The sequence below is a fragment of the Nestor notabilis genome, unplaced genomic scaffold (assembly GCF_000696875.1).
Source record: "Nestor notabilis isolate BGI_N333 unplaced genomic scaffold, ASM69687v1 scaffold11575, whole genome shotgun sequence".
Taxonomy (NCBI): Eukaryota; Metazoa; Chordata; class Aves; order Psittaciformes; family Psittacidae; genus Nestor; species Nestor notabilis.
This window is the reverse complement of record NW_009930706.1, coordinates 47,999-65,475: the sequence shown is the minus strand read 5'-3', so window position 1 is coordinate 65,475 and position 17,477 is coordinate 47,999. Positions and strand designations below refer to the sequence as shown.

Below are 17,477 nucleotides of genomic sequence, written 5' to 3'. Positions count from 1 at the left end.
AAAGCATCAGTGTAACATTTTCATTTTAAGACCCCAAAAAACTCTTCAAACACACCTGGGAAACACTGTTTGGACCACAGAGCTTATTAAACTTAACACACTAACAGTGCAACAGTTTCATCTTCTACAACTTCAATGCAGAACCTGAATTCACATCGGTGTGAACAAGGACAGCAAAGGCCAGACTACAAGCGGCCTTTGGTGCTACATGGCCTCCTGCACTGGTGCTCCATGACAGCACCGCGTACCTGGGGCTGCTCACCATCAGACTGCTTGGGAGCTGAGGGGAGAGCCAGTGCTACAGCACAAGCTAGATGGCATACAGGAAGATGGGAGGCAGGCAGAAACAGCTCGCCTGGCTGATGTCTTCACCCAGCACTGAATAGAAAACCTCTGATCTAAAGGAAAATAAAACCTTAAAGATGAAAGAACACAAAAAAATGAAGCAAAAACGTGACCTTTACTGCTTTTTCACCTACCACTGCTTTGACTATAGAACCCGATCTATAAGTGCAGGTAACTCCAGAGACAAACATACTCTTTCACAGTCTTGTGTGTGCAGCACTAGGACAAAGTCACAATTATGGGTGCAAAGGAACAACGTTACAGTCCTCAGAAGACCTACTCCATGCACACACCAACAGCTTGAGTTTGCTGGTAAAGTTAAGCAAAGAGGTTCATTCTTCTTGAGCACAAATGAAAATCCATCAAACCAGCTTCTATTACAGCAAGATTCTAAACTGACATAAATAATTATAGTCTCGATTAAAAATAATATATTATTCTAGATTTTTGGTTTTTTTAGTTTTCATGTAAAACCCCTATCCTCTTGACATCTAGGAACAAAGACAAAGTAAAAACCAGGCACTTGCTGTGCCTTCTCAAGCACTAATTGTGGCATTTAAGGGACACAGAGGAACTTAACAAATGAGATTAATGCCTACGGTGGAAAACAAGAGGAGTTCTTCATGCCGTTGGCTTTTTCAAGTCTCGGATTTGCTTAATCAGGTAGTTCTTCTCATCAGTGAATTGTTCATCATCCGTCCTCTCTTTCTGGAAGTTGCTCAGAAACTCAATTAGCTTGGGTTGGTTTTTCAACAGGATCTCCACAATAGGCTGTGTTTTGTTTGGACTGGCCACAAAAACCTAACATGCAAACAAAACCAGGCACAGTGAGACTCGGAGAGAGAGAGGAACATCAGTCACAATGTCCCCGTCAGTTATGCCCTAAGAAGTCAGCTGAAGGCTGGCAAGCAGATACTCTGCTGCTACACACCTTTTCCCAAGGCAGAGAGAGAGGAGTTACAAACATGTTGGTTCAACAGCAAATCGAAGCAAAGCTGTGCCTGCATGTGCTATTGCCTCCCCTTAATTTTGCTCTTTGTTGATGAAAGCATTTGATTGTAAACGCAGCTGCTGAGAGTGAGCCATCAATTCTCAGCCTCTTCCACAGGCAAGACTTAAATACACAGAAATTAATTACCAGAACGGAAAAGCTTTGTGTCATTATTGGTATCATTTCCATACTAAACCAGGCCTAAAATTAGACTTGCCAGCTTTGTTTTGGTTTGGAAAAGTATGTCAGAGGCTCTGCTTCCCTCTGCCTAATCCATTCATGGGAGCATGGAAATTTCCAGCAGCAGAAGAGCCTTGGTGTGCCTGGCGCCTTCGCTGCCCTCACCAAGCAGAGGAGGGTGGCAAGGCAGGGAGGTGACACGAGACACACATACTCATCTGGTGCAGACAGCCCAGCACTGTGGGCTTACTGATCTTCTCAAACAGTGGTGTTTTAGGGATAAACCTAGCCATGTTCTCACTTTTCCTCCACAAATACCTAAAGCCACAGGGTTTCCCCTATGCCATGGCACTGTTCCTTTAACGTTTTCCCTGCCTTATGTGCTGGCTGACGATAGGAAACTTGAGGCCAGTTGTAAAGGCCAGCAGTGGCAAGATCTTCCCAGGGACCTCAGGATGCTGCGGGGATGCGGGAGGGGCAGCTGGGACGTGGGGCCAGTGATGGGAACAGGCACAGCACATCCCTGGCCACCGCAGGAGGGGCTCCCGCGTCTGCCTCGCACTGAGGTTACCATGGCTGGACAACAAAACACCACCCCAGTGCTTGTGCAACAACATAAATAACTCCAGTTATTCTCTACTCAACTGAAAGAAATTAAGGATGGACAGGACTGGAAAATGGCCAGTTTCCCTCTGAGCCTCTCCAAACCAGAATGAAAACAAACATCTGCTGACAGTACAGAATGGCATGTTGTCCAGCCCAGCACAGGCGGCACCACTGCTCTCCCGGCCCTGGAGCTGCTGCCTCCAGACATGGGGCTCTTCTGCAGGTTCATTTATTTCTGTGGAGACTGTGCCCACATGAAAACCTGGGCGAGCTCCAGCTGCACAGGGAGGAGCTGTGTTACATGATGAGGAACATGCACACACCATCCCTGGGGGCTCTGTTACAGCCACTTGCCCCCAGAAACAACACCTGGTAAAGCCTGGGACAGGATTCAGACTGGACCTATCGTTAAGCTTCGCACTCTCCAATTAGGGGATGTTATACAAATGGAATGGAAAATGCCACATGTGGGGAATGTGTGGAAGGAACGGAGCTCAGCAGACATCAACAGTGCCACACTAAGTACTTCTGCCCAGACAGGGCTGAAACACTTACTTTGTTTTATTCCATAAAGGTGAGGTAATGCATCTACCCCTAAACCCTGGCAACCTGATGCCGCAGGAGCCTATGCTTTTGTCTCCTCTGGATCCCTCCTCCTGATGCCACCCCTAGGAGTCCCTGCTTCAAGGTGCTTTTCCCTCTGCTCTGGGGAAGGAGCTGCAACCTCTGCCATGCTGGGTGAACGCTCCCAGGCCCTGAGTCTTTTCCAAAGTTTTCCTTGATCTACTGGCAGTCCATGGTCCCTGTGACAGTACAGTATCCACAGTTGTCCACACTGTCATTGCACAGGCCTCCACATCACCTTTCTCTGATTACTAATCTCAAATGATTTCTTTTTAAGTTTACTTGACACTGAAAACTTCTCAAAAGTAGCACAAAGAGCCCAAACTCACAAGGATCCCTTCAGAGCAGCCACTCTAAAATAACAGCTTTCCTGCATGATGCTCCAAGCACTCAAAGTGTAGCATCTTACCAGGGACACATCTATCAGTGGGTCAGACAGTCAGTTCGCAGCTCTCACTGCACTTGATGGACTGTCAGTAGCTGATTGTTACAAAAGCAATATCCCTCCTTTGCAAATAACTTTGACATCCTGCTATTGATGCATCGATTCCCCTTAGACTGGGGAATAAAGGGGCTTGGGATGTAAATCACTGATGAATGTACTTTACAGCTTTCCAGCCTGTGCCTTATCTACAGAACACAAATCTTGACGTTGCATGGGTATGAATGTTTGGCTTTGGCTGACACTGTGGTAGTTCCTACTCTCAGCTCAAGCAGCCCCATGATGCAGCTCCCCATGTGCTGGCCTACAGCAGGTCACCAAGCTGGTGAAGGCTGGGTACTTTCAGGATTCAGACTGTGATAAGTCCCCAGTTGTCTGGATAAAATCCCTTTGAGAAAAGCAGTACGTACGCCTGCAGGCAGGGATGAGGAAAGTAACCATTACAGGTCTTCATTAAAAGGTTTTAATTTTGGAGTTCAGCCAGTTTCCCCCTTGTGACCAGGAGGAAACCACCACGTACACTGGCAGGATCAACATTGTCAGAAACAGTCTGATTACAATGCAAATGGAATCCTCTAAAGAAGGCCTGACCTTGAAGTGCTTAACGCTCCCTTCAATGAACATTAGGCCTCCTTATAAAGACAGGTGAAGGCTGACTCTCAAAATGAAGAAATTGAAATCATCCCTCTTGCAAAAGCTACCTGGTCTGCAGAGAGAACCGGAAGGTTTTAGTGGTAAACCTAGTAAATACCAGCATTTCACATAGGCCACTCAACTGGTACGACTACAGCAAAATTAAAGAATTTAGTTTAATGCAAGACATCGCATCCTGTTTATCTTCCTGCTTTATTATTTATAGATTAGAATCTTCCCCTTGCAAAACTGTCAAAACTGCACATGCAAACAAAGATCATCTCAACTGCCAGTCTTGCCCAGTGTCAACAGGGACTCGTGAAGAGACAATGCTAAAGTGCCAAAAAATTCCTGAAATGTTATTCAATACTTCAGTTAAGCAAACAAAATCAATTCTGCCAGTATCAACTCATCAGCTTCACAAAGCCCAGGAGCAGGACCACCATGAGACTTCACTTTGAAAAGAACCCTCCTCATTCAGAACTCTGTATTATCACAGAGGAAGAGATAAATCCCTGAAAACAGGAATCATTATTAACGCGACCTGGGACATTTTTACTAACATGAAGTTTAACTGAAGCTAAAACACTTCAGAGAACTTTGTTTCACCTATGGTTTTATCATGAAAGGTTGGATGTACTTCAGCACTTAGTTCAGACAGATGAAAGACAGAGACTCAGTATAAAGAGAGTACTGTCATTAAAATCCCAACTCTAAAAATAGCTGCTTCAGTACAGTTCCACCTTGTGAATATTTGAAAAGGGCTAGAAGCAAAATCACCTCTGAAGCTTCAATAGTTGTCCAAAGTGGGACTGTTGCTCTCTTCTCCTTTAAAAGTCATACACTGTATTTCTTCAAACAAATGCCATCATCACTTGGTTTAGGAATCCGACCTTGTTTCCATACAATTAATAACCAGGCACTACCACCCTCTGGGACTACAGCAGAGGAAAAGTGATTACAGAGGTTGGATACCCTGGAGTGGGTATTTTAAGACTTACTCTGGGGTCACACGCAGTCTTACTGTGTCAGGAGACTGCACACAGAAGTGCCCTTATGGCTGATGCTACTTACAGCACAACGCTTCACATAACACTGCTTGCCCTTTGAACTCTCCAGCTAAGAAACACAGAGGACACATCCCCCAAACATAGTTCCAGCTTCCTACCAAGAGGGAACTGTCAGTACGGTCCAATTAAGTAAGGCCATTTGCAGAGCAAGCTGCAGGAGGTAGCTCTGTAATGGGCATGGAAGAGAATGGAAACATGAAACTAAGGTCACAAAACACAGTGTACCCATTCTATTTTTAGATTTAGACAGTAAAATGTATCTTGCTAAATGTCTGCATAAGACCAAGTAAGTTGCATAATCCTAATTCACTGCTACAGGGGGTTTTCCTCAAAATAATCTAATTGTTTACGTGAAAGCCAAGAGAGCTTGTGATTAGCCTTTAGCTGCAAATGTGTGAGGTCAAGGGAACGCCTGCACCACATTCACATATGTCTGAAAGATCTGGTCTCCCATACAGGAGGCAAACTCATAGCAGGCTTCAGTAATAACTGTCACAAATCCATCACAGGAACTGGAGAGCCCTTCCCAATATTCAGTCCTCAAAGCGTGCATGCTCAAGACTGAGACCTCTCCAGTGAAATCAATGCGGACAAGACTGGTGACTCGCAAAAGCCTACAACTCTCGGTGACCCCACTGCACTGTTTATGGAGGAGGAGGAAAGGGGTGAGGTGTATTAGCTTTTCCTGATGATTAAACACTGGCTAATCCTCATGCATACTTTGTCTGGGACATCCAGCTTTACAAAGCAGCCACAGGCCTTTAGGGTGGTGCCGCAAGGCAAAAGCTCCATTTTGCTCAGGCGAAAGGAAGAGAAGGAGCTGGAGCTAGGAGGAAGATCAAGTATCTCCTCAGTGGAGAACAGAAGGAGACACTGCAAGTGGACTCTCTGTCTTCAATTTCCCACCCAAAGCATCCTGGATAAGTAAAATATCCTCAGAGCTTAAGGATTAATGGCATTTTTAGTCATAAAATGTTCCTGAAAAATACTCCTGCACTAGAGAGTGCTCGTTGTTTTCATCTCTAGCTTACACTTTTGAATCTTTAATAATTGGAAATTGCCTCAGGTGAGAACTACATGCCTTTTTCAGGGGGGGTCAACTGGGGCATGGGAGTGTTGGAATCTGGATGCTTACAAAACAAGCCCTTTTTCATTTCAGCTGTGTCTAACTGGTGAAACATCTAAATCAGGTAATTTAAACCCAAATCTTTTGGCAGCTCAGACAGAGCAGCAAGTATCCACTTCTCAGCAGACCTCTAATTTCAAATCTCTGCGGTCAGTCTACTGTAATTCCAACCAGCACTGCACAGGTACTTTGCAAGCACAATTTTAAAAGGCAGGCACAGTTTAAAATTTATGAGATTAAAAGCTGAAGGCAAGATTCCTCCCCCAGTTACATTAGCATGGAATTATTACAGCTGACAAGAGCAGCGGCCTGAGAGACACTAACCCAGAAACAGGAGGCAGGGACACTGCAGAGCAGGGCACAGCCAACCAGAAGTGTTTTCTTCCGTTCTCTTAAATATTTAAGGATTTCCTTTAGTAGTTCTCAAGGAGTTAGAATTCAATTTAAGAAGTGAAATCAGAGGAAAACTACCTTCTCTAACATGCTCTACAAAACTAATTCACAACGCAGTTGTCTATAACATGCCCTGTAACTACTCTGCTCTCTGGGGAGAAGCTGAATGCTACATCCAGCTAACCCAGATCCTCAGTGAGGACCCCAAAGGGGAGCTCTGCTGCACCTCTAGAGTTACTCTAGTGTGCTGCTGGTAGTTATAAATGAGCAATTTTCAGCTGATTTGCCTCTGACCTGAGCCTGCAACCTCCCCACAGCAAGCACTATGCATGTGAGGTTGCATGCGGAGTGTCATGGCACTGCTTAAATGCTGCTGATGGGTACTACTGGGAAACCCCAAAAATATCCCTGGAGCCAGGACAGATCTGGCTCTTTGAACTGAAGAGACACATTACCACCACACACTGTTGGTTTTGCTGGGCACCCCAAGGCCTCAGCATTATATTCCCATAGTAGCAATGTCAAGTGGTCAAGCAAGGCTGAGTCTACAATATCTCCACTCTAACTGGAAATGGGACACAACATACTGGAAAAGGATAGGAAGGGAGGAATGGGAAGTCAGAGTGGGAGCAAAAGCAATGCATGACATGGTTGCACACTGGAGTCCTTTCAAGTTATTCCAAATCCTTTCAAATGCCTCTTAAACTAAGCAAAATCAGCTGTTCCCAAGGCCTATCATTAGTTCAGGAATAGCAACTCATGTGTTTCATACATAAAAATCTGGCATTTATTCATAGAGTGGCTTCAAGAGCCCAATCCTCTGATCTCTTTCCTTCATAGGCATCTCAAAGGCTGCAAGTGTTTGGAGCCTGACTTCTCACTTATCTTGGAGCCACATACCTCCTGATAAGAAGGAGGAGTAGAAGTTACAGTCCTTCAGCTGACTATGGAGGAAGTCAGCAAGGGAACGGCTTACCAAGCCGCTTATTTCAGGAAGGGATTTTGGTTTTTTAATCCTCCTTGAAGCTTGTTTTTTTGGAAACTAAAAGCTTTTTGGAGAAGCTGCACGTCCTCTAAGCCTTCACACTGAAGATCTGGAAGCTTTTTTCCAAATCAGAAACGGCAGAAGTACAAAACAAGTCACCCTGAATTTGTGCAGGGTGATATAACCTTTTTCCAACAGCATGCCTTTTGGTGGGATCTGGTATCTTTCTTAACCATCTTGGGGAAGGATATCCTTACAGGCTTAATATTCCTCCACTGAAAATCATTAACAACTCCATTTACATAGTCTGAAACTAATGTTCATTCCAAATTAAAGGTAGTTTTGCATGATAACAATCCAACTCACCCTGTGTCCCAGAGCAGAGAACTTTTTTGATGGGAAAATGGTAAACTTTTCACTTATTAACATGAATCATCATAAAAAAAAGGACACTGGTTGGGCCTGGTGGTTGGTTGAGACTGCATTAATGATCACTGCAAAAGGACGGAAGGATTAATCTCATTTCAAGCTCAGATTTACCAAATCTTTTTAATACCTTTGAAAGCAAATTGTGTTCCCACTGATGCACAGCACTTTTAGTCTTAATGGAGAGCTATAAGACTTTGGTTTTTAATCTTTGCCCAGATAAAATGAGCTAAGAACTGGGGGAAGGTACCCTGGATACTACCTAGAAGCTGTGTATTTTGTTACCTGTAGCATCCACCTCATTGTTACTTGCCTGAATACCCTCAGCCCAAACCAAAACGATGCTGCTTTGATCTCACAAACAGAAATCAGTGGCTGAGTGATAGAAAGGTTTCCAGTGAAGACATTCTCAAATGCTGAAAGTTACTGTAAACCCCAAGCTTTGCCATAGTTTTCTCTAGGCTCTCTCTTGCCCACCTTGAAAGACACTTTTATGAGGAGAAGGGAAAGTCTGCCACCTCTGCAGCTCACCTTGAACACATGGAATGCTTCAAACTGGATGTTGGGACTTTTATCTCGCAGCAAGTTCATCATCAGCTTCAGATTTTCTGGTTTGCTGATGTATTTTGTCATGATGGCGAAGTTGTGTCGGTCCAGAATCAATTCACCCAGCAACTATAGACACAATTAAAAACAGAACGGTGTTTTAGGCTCACCACTTTATTTCTGGATGCAAAGAAAGCAACAACATATTTTAATGTTTGCCTAAGAGGTTTCAATGTCACTACCTTTAAAGAAAAAAAATAACAAGACTTGTTACTATGTAGTGAGTTACTTATTGCCCAGTAAAGCTTATCTTCCAAATACTACAGAGAGGGATCCCATATGTAGACTGGGTGTAATAGAAGCTGGTGAGAGACAGTTAGGATCAAAGCAAGTGCAGTGCAGCTGTCCCACAAAGACACCTTCATTTCATTCAAAAGTTACATTAACACATCTATCTGGTCCCATCTGCAGGCCATGTCAGGCGTGGTTGCTGTAGCAGCAAGCAGCACCAGACAAACAGAGACTGCCACATTACTCTCAAGTTCATTTTAACCTATGTTCTGAACCAAAGTGCAGATTTGAGGTCAGAGGAGAAATGAGAGTGCTTGTTCCATAGAAATGTCCCACTGCTTCACCACAGATCCAGGAAAGAAAAGACGCAGCGAGATCTTGCATACTGTAAGAAAAGCACTCCAAGAACTTATCTCTTTCTTTGTTAGAGAGTGCGTGGCTGCTCCATTGGCATACATGCATCTTGATATCCTGCATAACATGGGGCTCAAATTCAGAAGTGAAGTGCTGAGAAACTTGACTTTACCTTTAAAGATTGTCTCTTTGTTACATAATTCTCAGAATGAAGGAGTTTTTCATAATCCTCAAAGATCTAGAGTAACAAGAAAACACAAAATGCATCTGATTCATGTCCAACCAGCCTCATTCTGGTCTGTCCCACCCCAGAGCAGCAGCAGAGGCTGAAGTACTGGCCACCATCTAACACGTGGCTGTCATGCCAGGCCCAGCTCTCATGGCCTTTTTCCTTGGCTGGTTATCATGCAGTGAATTAATGCCCAGGAACACTCCTCTTCCAAATACCACAGAGGGAGATACCACATATGCACTGGATGTAACACGACCTGGTGAGAGCCAGCTAGGACAGAAGTAAAGCCAGTGCCTGTACAGCCTTCTCTTACAGGAGGGTGAATCTGCTGCCAGGACATGTGGGACCAGCACATAATGTCTACTCATATTGCATTCATGACTTGCTCTGTGAACTCAAAACAGGTGATGGTGCATCCCATACTGGCATATGCCAAAAGCTCCTTTGGTGAGGTGCCACTGATTAAAACCGCTTGCTCAATGAGGGTCACCAGGAGCTGAGCACATGCTGGCTTTGCAGGACTGGGACAAGGCGATCTTGTGGTCCAGAACACCGAGAGAGAAGGCTACAATATGTTCAAACCATCTACCAAACAAGAAAAATAAACCCCAGCGCTGCTATCCAAGACCATCTAAAAATACGTTCCCTTCCACAATTTATATTGAAAAAGTTTAACATTAAATAAATGCAGAATGGGGACTGTTCCAATGCAGTGCTTCAGTATTAAGAGGAAAGATTAGCAGAGACACTAATTTTGCTCCAGGTAAACTGCATTTGTGACTCAGCACTAATAAGCCTGATCTTTATTTAACCTTCCTGGTAATCAGAATGAAAGACACAGTCTTTGGCCCTTTCACCTTGGCAATGAAATAAAGAATAACTGAGGTAACATGAGAACATAACCCATGGTATCATTGCATGATCCGTATCAATCTAATTTTAGTTGATTCCAGTGGAATTTTTCTGACCTACATTTGGTTCAAAACTGAGGCAAAAAATCAAAGTGAAAATTGGCAGCTAACCAAGAGGCTAACTGCCTTAGGATGGTAAAAGGCACAGTCACACCTCAGTCCCCCACTCAGGTACCTGTCACTTCCAGTAATGCTAAAACTTCTTCCAGTAACTCTTCTCCTCTGTCCCAAAGTATTATAAATAACACCAGTACAGCCCTACCAGTGCTGGAATATCACAAAACTGTTTGAAAACATGCACATTTTTCCCCATGACCTATTTACATACAAAGTTTACAGTTCCATTTACATATGAGGAGAAATGAAGCATGCAGAGAGGAATAAAACTTGCTTTTAAACTATTAGTTCTCCTGAAACCTTAGTGCGTGTCCCCAGGTGTGTGCAGAGGGGGGTATTTCAAATGCCTTGTGAGGATTCTGCTTCAGTAAACACAGTGTTTAGTTCTGCTGTCCTATGTGACTATTTTACATGCGGCATGAACCCCCCCGCTATTAAAAGGGCACTTTTTCCAGCTAAGAATGAACAGAAAAAAATCTTGTAGCATTTATACTTACTGCATCATAATTTTGTTCCAGAAATTCTGCTACCAACAATTTGTGTCGTGTCAACAGGTCCTGGGGAAGAACAGAGAAAGGTTAACTGAGAGAGTGTGCTCATTTGATTGTCCCTTGATTCTCAAATCTATGTTAGCATTTTTTTTACCAGGTCCTCTTTTAAAAGATATTTACAACATGATTTCTATAGACAGAAAGCATTTAAAACTAAGACTGCATTGTGTGTTTAGTAGGATTTTAAGGAGAACTCAGTTAATGCTAACAGAATCAATATAATTTTCTTTATGTTCCTTTTTCCTTCCACCTTTTCTTAGGGTCAATGCTCATTGAGTACAATACTTACAATAAACTGGGGTAGGGGAAAGGAAGAAAGTAAACTAACCTTTCATGGAGGGACCAGCTATGGTCCCAAAGCCAAAAGTGCTTTTTGATAGATACATGCTATCCCGTAGCTGGAAATTATGCTAAGCTGGATCAACTGCTATTGCTCATCTCCAAGAATACAACAGGGAAGACTCAAATTCAACTACTGTATAAATCCATTTAGTTATTTAAATCCTAAAAATGGGGCACTAATCTAAGCTAGCCAACCAGGCTCTCCCTCCCCAGAAAGGGTTTTCAGGCAGGTGGGATGAATCCCATCTGCAGCTCTTTTTTCTGCCCACTGGTGGGTTTCCTGATACAAGTAGTAACAGACTTTTTAGACAGCTGAATTGGCTATCTCCCATGCTAAAAGGCCAACTAATTCAAATTTAAATTAAAGCAGCCTTTCCCACAGAATAGGAATGCTGGTGCTCAGTGACAGAGATGCAAGTGTTGAGCTCCAGAGGAAATCAAGCCTCTTTACTGGATGAATAGCTACAAAATGAAGTGGCCAGTTTGAAGCATTTAAGTTTAATTTTTATCTTATTGCCTCTTTTAAAACATAACAGTGATCACAATAAATGCCTGATGAATTCCATTCAAGTCACTGGTTTTTTTGGTGAATCAGTTTCTGCTATCTTTTTTATCAGTTTTCCTTGGTTTCCCTATGCAGTCAGACACTGAAGCCGATGAGCAGCTGAAAGAGATGCACAGACACATCCTCTACAGCACCACTAATAAAAGAAATCCTTTACATACTAATCCTTTAATTTATTTTTACTGTCAATTATAAGAGGAAAGTGGAGTGCTATAAAATCCAGTACATGCTTTTAATACATTCCTTCATGTAGGAGGACTGCAGCGATAGCAGTTTAAAAGACTGAGTGCAACAAACATGATTCATGAGCTTTTTTGCAGGGCACTCTGGAGGCAAGTACAACAGTTTTCAATAGGGGGCACAAATGGAATATGAACCAAAATGAGTTTTTCATAGAAAATCAGGAGAGAGTGGAAAGCAGCAGTATTCAATCAGCCCTCTTTCCAAACTGCTGCTTGTACCTTCCACAGCCAAATATATCTCTAAATACAGGCTGTTTTCCTCTGCATTTTTAACAGCTCTTTTTCCTCTCCACAGCGCACCTGGCTGAATTTAATTAAGTACATCTCCAGATGATCAAAAAATCCAGTATGTCCCTAATATAAATACCCTCAGACTTTAATGCACATTTAATTTAAGCCCTCCTCTGGTGGGAGGCTTCCAGCTCTGAACCAGACACCCCAATGGCAACACTACAAACACAACAGAGAGGCAACAGAACTCAAAACATGAGCTCAGTAATCAGCCAGCAAGCAGTCACAGAATGGTTTGCACTGGAAGGGACCTTAAAGATCATCCAGTTCCAACCCCCTGCCACGGGCAGGGACACCTTCCACTAGACCAGGTTGCTCCAAGCCCCGTCCAGCCTGGCCTTGAACACTGCCAGGGATGGGGCATCCACAGCTTCTGTGGGTAACAATAGCGCTTGTTTTTACAGTACTAGAAATGAGGTAGCTCCATATTTGACAATTCAATCACTTGTACACCACTTCTTGCTGTTCCAGCTATTCAGAGTAACAGACAAATAGGAGGTGAGCTGAGAGCTGGGCTATTTCCAGAACTGACCATGTATCAGGTGCTAAGAGGCAATTTTATTTAAAAAAGGCAGTTTTAGGCTTTTCCCCAAGCATTTTAAAAGGCCATCTCTGACCTATGTCTGAGGATGAACTGCCCTCATACTCCTCTCCCCAGTGCACGTGAGGATGTAGAATCCTATTTTTAAATCCTGCTAAAAATACACTGGGTTCACAGCGGACAGAAGTTCGTTCTGCAGCTGTAGATCCATGTACGACACCAATCCCTCTCTTCTGGGGGGAGGGTTGCAGCAGTGTGTGGTCCTTGCCACAGCTTAACTGACTCTTGTCCCAGTCCTGCCTCCTGGTTGGATGACTGTCCATCATCACCAACACACACTGCTGTCCTGCTCAAAGCAGGACCTGGGGGAAGGATGCAAATCTCTTCCGTCAGGCTGGGAACAGAGTCCAGGGGCATTTTTTCTGACCACAGACAAATACTTTTTCAAGCATAGGGTAAAATGCCAGAGACAAAAGATTTAAATCTCTCTGTTATGTTGCATTTTTATACAGGCCTGCACTGCACTTGTCTGTTTCTGTGCTCCTTCCACTTTCATTACATCTATGAACACCACAACAGCACAACTTAAAATAACTGAAAGATGTTGCTATTGTTTAATGAACAAGGTGGTTCTTCTCACCTCATTACTGAAGAATGCAATGTTATCTCCATTCTGCAGATCTTTACCCCATTCAGTAGGTTAGTAAAAACCAAGGCCGGATTTCAGCAATGACATTCCTTACAGTTATTCCTAAGATCTATCAAATCGTGTTTCTAATTAGCTTTGAGAAGGACTAAACAATGTGTTTCTATGACAGCAAGGAACCCAAGGATAGCAGATAAAAGGAGTTGCATCTATATTTAGAAGAGTCTTTACCTAGAAAGAATTTTCCCAGCTTTCTTAAATTATTTTTCAGAAATAAATTAATCTTCCTTGTACATTAAGCACCCAAGTTTGCTCAAAGATTGTATTAGCACCATGCTGGAATGATGATGGTCACATACAAACTCCAAGAAAATTGGCAGGCTTCACCCAACTTCATTTCCAGCACAACACAGGCTCACACAAGTGTTTCCACCTACTCAGCTTGTAGCAGTATGGTCCTTACACCGAACCATGGATCACAAAAGTAAGCACATGAATACATTGTAAAATAATCCACAGGCATAGCATTAATCTAAACTTGACTGCTGATCTCAGATGGGACAGCAAAACTTACAAGGATTTCACAAGTGAATTTTAAATGATTACTTCTATTTATAGATTGTGGTCATGATGGGCAGTGGTTTTGTCTCTGGGGGAAGGTAGGGAGAGAAAAAGGTCATGCATTTTACAAGAACTGTATGTAATACATGATTAATTTGAGTTTTAAATGGTTGCACTAAACACCTTTAATTGTCAAGATGAAGAACATTAGTGAAATGTGAATCTGTATTGAATTAAAGATTCTTTGCTGACTTGATCACTGTCAGGAATTGTATCCTTTACTGAACAATTAAAAAGCCACCCAGTTTAAAGGCAACACAACATTCAGTGATGACTACTGATGGAGTGCCATTTTTGACACTAACACTATGAGGCAGGTATCAAAGAATTTACCTTGAATGTAGCAAAGGCATCAGAAGCTATATCAAATGTTGACATTTCCACATATTTAAAAAAATCTCTAAACTGTTCCGAAAAAAGTATGATCTTGGCCAAGGGTTCATGCCGGATACACTCTCTCAGCATAATTCCACAGCGTAAGGCAATAGTTGGGGATTCATATCTGAAGAATGAAAAGAAACAGAAGAGACCAAAATGTAGAAGAACAAAGATTAACAGGCACTTTTCTAGCAAGAGGGAACTTTGTAGCACAGGGAATGCGTGCACCAGAGGGGAAACAACACATGGGCGGCAGCTCACAGCCACAGCACTGCACCCAGCTTCAGGACCTCAGCCCGAAGCTAAGGAGCAGATAAGGCTGCCAGCATTTTCCATTGCAAGCCTCTGTCTTCCCGAGCCAAATCACATTTTGGTGTAAATGTGCACTTCACCTCCGCTCTGTGGAAGTATGGGGAGTGCATAACGTTTCAGCAGAGCTGCTTCATCCTTTCAGGTTTATGAGAACACAAAGCCCATACAATATAACAATCTCCCTTTTCAGATTTAATTCTGAGCCCCTCAGTTTATCCAAGAAAAATGTAACACCTCATGACCATCCATCACTTCCCACTCCTCTTCTAGAGAACGTCGCTCTAGAATATTAATACCTAAAGAGGAAGGTGGAAGGAGTTTATCCAGGCAGTCTACACAGGATTAAACTTTCTGTAGCTCTGAAGATCTTTTTTTTTTTAAAGTTCCTAAGGAATTCTGTCCAATCCCTCCTCTGCAAAGGCTATGACTTTGTCCAGGATACAAGTACTCATTCCTCAAGTTACAATTCTGTTATGGCACAGACATTGCAATAGCCAGGAGCCAGTACACTTCTCCATCTTGGAGAGAGAGATAGAGGGGGAGGCAATTCAGATCATCTTCTGTTTCTATGAAGTCCTGATTTCTTTAATGCTGAAATTAATCTGAAACAAAACTGTTAGAAACATAATTAAAAAAATAATAGTTTTTTAAAAAAGGATGAAATCCACCAATAAGAAAGGACTTAGAATGAACTTCTTCCAGCAATCTTTAGTCATGTGAAAGCGGTGAAGTCCAAGGGGACAGAAAGCACACTCTGTTTCAATAAACTGGTTATACTATATCAGAACTGTGTATTATCACCCGAAGCTTATCAGCATCATTTTTCCTTTGCACAATTAATTCCTATCAGTAGTCCAAAAGAGAAAAAAAGAAGAAGAAAAACACAAAATGCCATCTGTGCTGTAAGTGAGTGGGCCCTCAATTTTACCACCAGCTTGCAATGTAAAAGAATGGTAGTGTTTTGCAAGCATACCAGAGCTGCATACTCCAACCTGATGTCAACAATAGTTGGCTTAATGAAAAATGAACTACTATTCCAAACAGGCAAATGAAACTTCCCACCCTCAAGGAAATGCAGGCACTCAAGCCCCTGTTTGTTTCCTTTTGGGAAACATTTGCAAACGTGAATTTGTAACTCTTCAGACAACGGAAATTTGCTGATGTTTCCCGTTGAGGCATACCTCTCCTCAACTCCATCAACAGGAATACCAATTTTCAAGGAAAAAGAGGAGGAGTTGCTCCTAGGAGTGCAGCCAGGAAAATATTTAATAGTTGGCTAAGGAATATTTTGATTGGAATAAAAGCATACTGCATTGTTTCCAGCACAATAACTTCTTAAAACAGTATCAACAGAATCATTTTTAGTCAAATGCTCCATTATCTGGAAGTGGGTTATGGACCTTTGGCTGTTCACATAAGCGAGGGAAGTTGGGTTTGGCTCCTGGAATATGCCTGGAAGAAGTTTACAAGCTGCCCAGTCATAACTAGCATGTTCTCTGCACCCACACTTACATCCGAAGCCACCAGGCAGGAATGATTGAAATATATTCCAAAATCACTGTTCATGAGCAATTAGTGCTCTATGCTGACATATTCCCAAAGCAGAAGAAAATATTGAGGAGCTCTCTGTTCAGATGACCTTACAACCTGAGGAAACCCCCCACTTACTGACTACTGAGGACAATCAGAAAAAGAAATAATGGACTTGAAAGATTTCAAAACTCTTATTGTGGAGGCTGAAAGAGGCAAGACAGAGCAGAGATGTACCTCTGTACAAAGGGAATCATACTTGCATGGCTAGTGCAGAAGATGGCACAAGGTAAGGAGCACAGGCAGGAGATCTGGAAGGCATCAGGCCTGGGAGACACAAGGTTTTGACAAATAGCTATATTCTAAGCCAGTTTTACACTAACTTCTATAGCCTGAGTTTATCCTCAGATAAACTCAAGGGCATTTCTGCAACTTCAGCCAACATACCATTAAAGCTTTAACTGCACTATGGTACGAAGAGGTCATCACAGAACAGATCAGGACAGTGACTAAATACATTAAAAATAGCATATGGCATGATATATATTCACAAAGGAGCTTATAAATCTATCACTTGTGAGAAACAATGCAAGTGCCACAAACTTCAAGTCCTTTACAGCCACTGTACTAGAGAGAAAGTATTTTAAAATACAAAGGACCCAAGTTATTTCTGGGCTAATGCAACATGCTGACACCAAAGAAAAAAAAAATGGCCCAAATCTAGAAAGTACTCTCTATACACCAATCACTGTCTCCATCTGAAATCCTACTCATACACAAACCCTGCACACACAGAAAATAAGGTACTATTAAAGCAAGTCCTCGTACAGCAGGAAGGTAAATTAACCTACCAAAAAGAAGTAAAAAAAATAAAAAAGTAGTGAACTATGTGCTGTATGTTTTTCTGAAGCTGAGAAGCTGGAAGGAAGTAGCCAGCAAGTAAAATGAAGTCTGAAAGCTAAGAACAGTCAGTTATCTGAAGCTGGCAGTGCCGCTGGAGTATTAGGCAGGAAACACTGGGCGGGAGCTCTGATTCAGGATCCTTCCCAGTCAACAGAGCTCACATTATGCAACAAAAAAGCAACCTTTTGTTGATGCTGTTGGAAATTGACTGTCAGAGGAAATTTTGCATGCAATAGAAGTAGAACAATGACAAGCTTTTGCAATACTCCCGTGTTCTTTCTTT

General features: G+C 42.6%; 1 protein-coding gene across 1 annotated transcript in view; it reads right to left on the bottom strand.

Moving 5' to 3' along the window:
- Nucleotides 1–425: 425 nt before the first annotated feature.
- CAB39L (calcium binding protein 39-like) overlaps nt 426–17,477 on the bottom strand; it is a 37,617-nt gene continuing 20,565 nt past the window's right edge. The window contains exons 4-8 of the mRNA XM_010015531.1: nt 14,405–14,573; nt 10,770–10,829; nt 9,185–9,250; nt 8,353–8,496; nt 426–1,146 (exon numbers count right to left, since the gene is read on the bottom strand). Of these exons, the coding sequence (XP_010013833.1) occupies nt 967–1,146; nt 8,353–8,496; nt 9,185–9,250; nt 10,770–10,829; nt 14,405–14,573 (619 nt within the window). The 3' untranslated portion in view covers nt 426–966. The remainder of the gene's footprint in view (nt 1,147–8,352; nt 8,497–9,184; nt 9,251–10,769; nt 10,830–14,404; nt 14,574–17,477) is intronic.